The sequence below is a fragment of the Stegodyphus dumicola genome, chromosome 9 (genome assembly GCF_044657685.1).
Source record: "Stegodyphus dumicola isolate Sdum_Otavi_A_Nest chromosome 9, ASM4465768v1".
Classification (NCBI taxonomy): domain Eukaryota; kingdom Metazoa; phylum Arthropoda; class Arachnida; order Araneae; family Eresidae; genus Stegodyphus; species Stegodyphus dumicola.
This window is the reverse complement of record NC_140776.1, coordinates 109,027,535-109,036,146: the sequence shown is the minus strand read 5'-3', so window position 1 is coordinate 109,036,146 and position 8,612 is coordinate 109,027,535. Positions and strand designations below refer to the sequence as shown.

Here is an 8,612-nt window from a genome sequence, read left to right as displayed (position 1 = left end):
GAGATTCCCAGTTGGAAATAGTGCATTTTCATAAAAATACCTACTCCTTAAAAATAAATTTTTAGGATAATTTTAGGCTGCTTGTGTCCAATATAAATCTGGTATCTGATGTTTTAGATTTTTACATCAGATCGAACGTATTAACGCACATTTTAAGAAAAAGCATTCAAAATCGCTCTTTCTATACTTTAAAATAACGAGTTTTGACGGACATTGCATTTAGTGCAAAGAAAGATAAATAAAACCAGATTAAAAACTTTAAATTTTTTATATTTTACTTAAAAACAGGCTTTGGGAAGATATGTTTGCGAAAAAGAATAGCTTCCTCACATGTGATCTAGCAATGAAATAAGACCCTTTGCCCAAGCTAATGAATACACATAAAGTGGATCTCAGCATTTTATTTAGTTAAAAATTACATAGGAATTTAAGTAAACAAAATTTACAAAGTCGGCTACAATAAAATGTAAGATACAATGGTTATTAAAATACGTCATTAATGTGAAAGTATTCAAAACCTCCGTTTAATTCGAGAAGTCCGATTTCAATATCAGCAGTGGTTAGTCACTAAATCTCCATATCACCTTCGGCCTGTACTTGTGGATGGTTGCTGAACAGGTCTCCTTTCGATCTGAGCATAAAACTTCAGGAAGAGCCTCTTTACTTCAAGAAGCCTTTTTTTGCGGTCAGTTTTGGGTCGAAAACACGGAAGAATGCATCTTGAACTTGCAGTTTCCACTTCGGAACCCCTAAAATATAAACTAGTCTCAATAACGAGCAGTTGAAAAGTACAGTTATACTAGTTGTCAGAAATTTATTTCTGAGCCTTAGATGAGTGAAGGAATCTGGTAGTAGAAACGATGACAACTGATCTGCAATTCCGTTTTAAGGTTTGACGTTTTGATCTCTAACCATTTTTGAACTATTTTCTTTTGTTAAACATAACAGTCGTAAATAAGTGTTTACCTTTTAATTTCGAAGCTTGATTTTACACTTGGGACTTATCTATTAGTGCCCCATTGTTTCCATGCTAGTACATATCAACTCTTTATTCAGAAATTGACTTAAATCGAAGATTTTGCGCAAGTTCAATATTAACAAAAAGTTTGTTTTGTAAATCTAGTGTTACGTTTTCAATATTAACGCGAAATGTTTACTTTTAAGTCTGGGCGTTTCATGTGCAATGATCGACGCATCAAATTTTAGAATTACTTTGTTTTGCCCTTTTCCTTTCCTTACACAAAAAATAAAAACTAAAAAAGTCCACAAATGTCAGATAATTTTTATAATCTAAGGCAGATGAATCTTGACCACCACCACGCTCGAAACCGTTTCCTATAGCAAGATGTGCAATGTTGCCTAAATGCCACTTCAATATCGTGTTCTCTACGACAGCTACGTTCGTATATTCAAACTAGTATTGTTAACAACAGTTTAGTGTGTTATTCTACTTCCTTTATGAAAATTTGAAATACATACATTATGTTAGGAAATTTTACCACACTCGGCTTTATCCTGCTTGTTCATTAAGATACGGCAAAGCAGACGAAGGCTCTCTGCTTAAGAGGGATAATTTCGTGAAAAATTTTCTAAAGTGAAACTAATTTGTATTTACGTTATACGCAGGGTAGCTCACGAAAATTAATCGTAGCCACTCAGTTCGCCTGGTTTCGAAAAAAAGATACCCAACTTCTGCCACTGATGGTACCCTTTGAAAGCAAAAAGTTGTCGCCTGCTGGTATACAAGAAAAGATTTTTAAACTTAAGTTCGTAAGTTATCTTTGTAAAAACCTTACGATTTTGGAAAAGCACATTAATTTTGAAGGAACGCCTTCGTGGAGAACAGTTCCATGATATTTGGTTACAATTCAGGTTACACAATAAATAATCATATAAAACGCATGCACTAACAATGCGATTTGGTAAGAATCAAAACTGGTTGAATAGTGTTTAGTAATCTTATCATTTCGCCTATTGGTAAGGGCGGAGAGTGTTATTTGAAACCAATATCAAATTCAAACTTTACAGTTCAATTAGTGCAACAGATTTCCTGTCTTTTAAGTTAGTTAAAATTTACACCCGAAACTGAGTATTTAAACTAAACTTCACTAGTGATCTCTGCCTATTAATCTTTCGAATAACAAACTTAAATTTAGAACACTTTAAAATTCTAATATATGAATTAATTTTGATATCCGTGATGGTCAAAATGTATCCAGCAATTTTCAAAAAGGGGTTCGATAACGGTATAACATATCGATCTAAGTCTTAAATCGATTTACGAGATTAATCCACCGACTTTCTTAATACGAATTGATTTATAACCTGCAAATTATTTGATTTTTAAAATCCTATTAATACAATCTTAGATTAATTTGGATGCTTACTCTTTTTTGATGTTAACACATTGATGGACGGTATACTGTAAAAAGGGTTTGTCTTAATTCCTATATTTTTAAGTAGTTATAAAATCAAAATTACAGTATTTTATGAAAACTGATTAAAAAGACCCATTTTTGTAATTTTTTTGGTATGCTTAATCGTTTCCTTGATGAAAAGACAAAACAAATACACAGTGTCTGCAGTGAATATGCGTTATTTCATCTTTGCGTTTGTTTTAAACTGACAACAGTTTTCCCCGAAATACGTTTTCGTATATTACCGGAAAATCATTCAGGTGGTTAGCCGTAAAGAGCTTGTCAAAAAGAGTAGAAAGCATAAATGTCATAAGAATTGTTATTTTATTTCAGAACCTCAAACATTAAACTTTCGCAAATGATTGCATGAATTGTCAAACGACGCAAATTACCATCTCTTGTAGCAAACAATTGAATAACTTCGTTAATCGACTACGATGGAACCTGAAAGAGGCTTGTTTTGGAACAGATGCAGTCTTTAAAAACACGAGAAATTGGCTTCTAACAGCGGCAAACAAGGCATATATTCATGGTCAATGTGTTAAACTCTAAAATAGACTTAAGTATCAAGAGCTCGCTTAAAAGTATTTACTATGTCAAATTAGGTTAATTTAGAGAAAGAAAAACTCCGTTAACAGACTACGATAAAATCGTAAAGATAGTTTTGTTCAGATCCTTAAAAAACGGCTTTCCGCAAGCATCCTTAACTCACGACAAATAAGACAACTACTTGTTCACAAAGAATATTTAGAATATGTAAAACGAATGTCAGAATGCAATTAAATATTACATTCGAGAATATCAAATTTCTTACCTTTGAAAAATTTGCTGTTGCCCAATAGCGCATGAAAAATTTAAATTTGTAACCAATCCCTTAACATAAACTGTTGGACTAACTGTGACAAGGCTGCCGTCTGGTGAGTAGCCAGAGAAGTACTTCAGTAAAAGCCAAGCGTACCACTAGATAGGACGTATCAGACACTTGCTCTGTAATATTCTTAAAGTTAAATGTAATGTCCGTGTGCAATTTAAAACCTGTTAATAAATACTTGTTACACTATACAGGACTCTTCTATGACCCTATCTAAAACATCCCCATCACAAATTTTCATAACCCAAGTAACAGAACAGTGAATATGTTATAATGTTACGGACTTCAAATTAACTCCTCGCGTTTTTAATTTAACATTAGAGGGAGCAGTAGATATATTACAGTTGTTAATAGTATAGCGAAACATTCGGAATATCTTGATTTACTAGTTTCTAAAGTACTTACCTCACTGAAAATCTGTCGGATGTAATATGATCGAGGATGTTATAGCAGAAATGCATTATCTGAAAAATATTTAAGTTATGAGTAAAGGAAGATTTTATATATCAATAAAACATTCAGTATTCTTTCTTTTAAGTCTTTTACATAGGAAAAAGAAAGTTTTCTAGCCTTAAAATGTAATTCATAACAAATCAGTAACTGAAGTATTCCAATATAAAGATGAGTACAATGCACTCATGATTATCTGCGCTAATATCAGAAAAGTATGTCACAGGTGACTAAAAAACTAATAATCCAAACAATCAAGAGTTTATTTCCTAAAAAACAAGTAGTTTTACTTGGTTTTTGAGAACTTGTAAATAACTGTCGAACATCACTGCATATTTTTCGAAATGCTATTTTATTCAAATCCCCTTTGATCGAAGACTTCCATTGCCGATTTGGGACTAATGTTATTGTAATGTTATTTCTTTCGTATTTTGGCACTCTGCTTTTTCTGTTCTCGTGACATTGGATAAGATATCCTCTCCACTCAAACACTGAAAGCCCGGCTCAGTCGAATCACCATCGAAACATTCATAGTTGTTCTCCGGATCAACGTTTCCGAAAGAATTTTATATTTAAGATTTTTTTGGCATACAAGTTCAGATTTTGCCTCGACTTCTGCCCAATTAGATAGAAAGCTATATTAGAAAGAACGCCTTTGACGATGCAGAGATAATTTTACGAGTTAATCGTTGAAATTAAGGACAGTTCTGCGGTTTTGAAAGCCTGCTCGGATTTGCGCGTTTGTTCTTTTTATACACACTCGCACAGAGCGCTGCGTGCGAATGCGTTGGTACAGTTATTCAAAATAATCCGCAAACCGAATAATCGAGAATACAATGTATTAAGGCACCTGTGATTGCAGTCTAAAGAAATTATTACATTTCGAAAAGTTTCCGCTAGGTTTAGCAGAAAGGTTTGACACATGCTTCAGCACAGTGCTCAGTTTTAAAGTAGTTTGACAAGCTATTTCCAGTTTATTACTATTCTGGACAGGGCATAAAAAATACTTTTTCAAATACTAAAAAGATAGCTTCGATGGCATAATACCCATTTATGAGTGATCTGATCATATACGGAATTCCTACGTCATTTTATGGAATTAGAAATATGCAGCTGCAATAAGTGTCTAAAGCAATTCCACGATATTATTTAAGATTCTATCATTAACTTTGGTAGCATTAAATTCTATTATAACACGTTGTGCTCAATTAATACCTTCATTACTATCCAGAGCGACTCTCTTTAGTAATTTTAGTAATAGTGAAGGGAAGTAAATTAATATTTAACTGAACATAGTAAAGATATTCGTAATTATATTTTAATTTGGTGATCGAATAATTCACTTGTAATATACTATAAAATTTCTAATCATACAGCAGATGTGAAAATTATGATTTATTAATTATCTGATATTTTACTAGAGACAAAGCATTGCAATTATGAAGAATTTAAATGTTTAGCAGTCATTTTATTTAAAGAAATTAAATGTATTACTGAATAGCAGCGGCAGAGTAGCCACAAAACAGCTTTGCCGTAGATCGAGTATATATTCCAATTATACTCGATCTACGGCAAAGTGCACACTCGTGTATTAACTCCCTACTAGCTAACTATGATGCCAGCTCTGCATTAAGAAAAGATTAACAGACATCAGTTTAATATTTGAATTACTGCATCAAGAATGATGCTGAATTGGAATCACCATTACAAAAAATCTATTCAGGCTAAGTGCTATGGAGATTTATTGAACGGTTCAGTAGAAAGGAAATGTTAAGGACTGAATGCAGTTAGAAAGATCATACATTGGTATAAATCCATGCAATGAAAAGTATAAGATTAAGATGAATTTTTGCAGTGTAGATTTTCCCTACAAAATTAAAAATTGAACTCTATTGGGAAAATCATGGTGTTCTGACAAATAAATTAGTTTCATAATAAATAAATTAGTTTCATAATAAAGAAATTCTTGCAAATAAAATTCATAGTTACCCAATAGCCTCGGTTTAGACAATCCTTCAAATTGTGCCTGAAAATATAATTTATATCGAACAAGAAAATTAAAAAGCAGGACGTAATACAAACTACATGGAATGCTGTAGTACTTATGAAGGAAACTATGCTTTAAGAAACAAATTACGGTACTCACCCGAACAGATACCAATCGTAAGCTACTGTCAAGTAGAGCATCTCCAAAGGGTTTAAAGTCGCATGCAATAAACCATCGGCCCAAAGCGACAAACGTAAAAGTGTTACGAAAAGTGGGGTACGATCCTGACCAGCAATACAGTGCAAAAGAATCCCTTTTACTGAAAGGAGGTCTGAAAAAGTTAAATATGAAGTAAGTAATTTATTGATGCTATGTCAGATTAGCTTTATTGAAATGCATGTTGCCTAAATAAAAACACCCGAACTTTCAATTTTTGTATTACTTAACAAAATTCGAAATGAACAATTCTAGAAGCTTTAAAAATTGAAGTTAATATTGGTAAGAAACTTAAATTTATAAAGCGATCGAGGAAATCTTGTTCAAGTTTTTCATTACGAACAGAATACTTCATATTTTGCTCTGTGTAAAACTTCAACTGTTATTGATTACTTTCATAGACTAGCGATTAAAGAAGAAATTTGCTAAATGACAAAGGCAATCTGCGGAGGTTTTCCAAGCTACATTTGCGGTAGTTGTACTTGGAATGAAATTAGAGTGATCCCTACACAGACCCATGTAGAGCCCGCTCTAGTTAGCGATATTACGTTAAAACTTAGTTGTACGTTATATGAAATTATTAACGAGAGAGTTTTTCTGGTAAAGTTTGTTTTTAAATTCAAAACTACAGGAATTGTTAAAACTTTTGTGATCAAGTTTTTATCAGAACTGCTGGAATAGTTTGGTTAAACTGTGAGATCACGAAAGCTTAAAAGGCTTGCAAAAAACGCTCATGTCGAAGAACTGAAAAATATTAAATTTGACGTCGGTGGACTGTTAGCTGTTCTGCGAGGAAGAAGGAAAACGTTTCAAATGAAGTTGTGGAAGAAATCATTGCTGTTGCGGTCGACCGTGCTGTTCGATTTTCGACGATTGCTCGAGTGTTGTCCAGCGATTTGTCCATTTCTTGGTCTATAAGTAGGTAAACTTCTGATTTTCATTTTAAAGTGGTATCTGTTTAAGACAGACATGGTGCAAATGCTGCACTTTCAAGACTAATGCATCGAGTTTGCTTGGCAGTTTTTGACAATAGCTATTGCCAATGTACGACCTTTGAGTACTTTCTGGTTAAAAGTGCATTTTGCATTAGGTGGAGCAGTGAATACTCAGAACTGACACATGGGATACTGAAAATCCCAGTGTTGTGAGGGAACAGTGTCTGCAATCAGATTATTTTACTGCATGTGATTATACGCTAATTTCATTCTTGGCTCTTTTTTTGAAAAGAGTACTCCTCAAGGTTCTCAAAAGTTAGTCAAAATTGCTAATTACTAAGAGCTGCTGAAGCAACAAATTATTCCAACCTGATGACGAGAATGATTAGGGACTAGTCTTCATAAAAGAGGCGAACAACCCTATTGGGCGACAAGTGTACTAACTGTTTTATAGATTATAGGACAACTCTAAATATTTTTCCACATACCAGGCCTCCTCATTCTCTACTTAATCCTATCATATCTGTTTATGGGGATTCCCGAGAAGTAATGTGGAGGAACCATAGATTACGACCTAATTGAAAGCAAGCATAACCTGTCATTTTGCTATAGTTTACAAGAATACCCTTTTTTAATGTGCTATAATATGTTCTGTACACACGATTAGCGCGAACGGAACGCTGCGAGTAAAAAGTTGTTTGCAGATTGTCCGTTATTCTTAAGCTATTTTTTATTTGAACTATAATTCTTTTCTAATTCAGTTTTTTTTCCGTGGTCCCATCCAACGTATATACCAAGTTTCAATGACGTACGTCAAGTAGAATGGATCCCAGATACGTCCGAGTACGTTTATTTAATCATAACCAATCAGTACTAAAAATTTGCTTTGCCATAAAAGTGGAAATAAACTTAGGTTTTTAACTGCAGTTTAACTAGTATGGTTTTTATCATTATAATTAACCAGTTAAAAATTTAACCTTTACCGTCATTTCCTTATTTTACATAATAGAATGAAAATTAGTTCGTGTATGTTTAAGACTTTTTAGACTGCAAGGCTGAATGTTCCGTCTCTCTGCCACGTTAAGTCCATGCTAGCTGAGATTTGTAGTCTTTGGCCTAGCATTTTAAATGCTGATAAATGAATGTCTAAGGCAGTTAGTCTGTGAGCCAATTTCGCATTAAATTTATCCGTGTAGCCTTTTGCTTATTTAAATTTTAAATTTGAACCTACTGTTATCTCGCCATAAGAGCTGGTTGAGTTGCAAGCACCAGATGTGCCTTCCGTGTTTTAGTTTTAATAAAGGTTCTTTTGCACCCTTCTTAAGGCTCCGCCGTTAGACTTGGAGATATTTTGGTGACGTTATCTAAAATTTGATTCCAGTTCATGATAGTTAACAAGATTACCAAACTCCAGATAGCAACAAGGAGCAACGTTGAGTTTTTGGAAGCAGAAATTAAATTTCAGTTTGCTCTGGTTACGAACATCTGCACTTAAGATTTCACTTTGAGTATTTAATCATACCATTAAGAATAGATTACCTCAAATAAGTCAAGAGAACTACTTAAATCATACTCACCCGAAGTAAGATAGGTCTGTAAAACCAGCAGATAATTTAGAGTTTGATCAAGTGTATACCATTCCTAGAAAATGAAAAATAAATTTATCCCCATTTGTGCATTTATCCGACTCTGAAGATGCATACAGTCAAAATCGGATTGATACTAGAGATGATTAT

At 33.4% G+C, this 8,612-nt stretch overlaps 1 protein-coding gene across 3 annotated transcripts in view; it reads right to left on the bottom strand.

Moving 5' to 3' along the window:
* Nucleotides 1-386: 386 nt before the first annotated feature.
* The window catches only part of LOC118202564 (phosphatidylinositol-3,5-bisphosphate 3-phosphatase MTMR14-like), a 57,920-nt gene continuing 49,694 nt past the window's right edge, over nt 387-8,612 (bottom strand). For all 3 annotated transcript variants that reach the window (XM_035374731.2, XM_035374732.2, XM_035374733.2), the window contains 5 exons: nt 8,454-8,517; nt 5,885-6,056; nt 5,728-5,764; nt 3,694-3,752; nt 387-749 (listed from right to left, as the gene is read on the bottom strand). In XM_035374731.2, the coding sequence (XP_035230622.1) occupies nt 581-749; nt 3,694-3,752; nt 5,728-5,764; nt 5,885-6,056; nt 8,454-8,517 (501 nt within the window). In that variant the 3' untranslated portion in view covers nt 387-580. The remainder of the gene's footprint in view (nt 750-3,693; nt 3,753-5,727; nt 5,765-5,884; nt 6,057-8,453; nt 8,518-8,612) is intronic.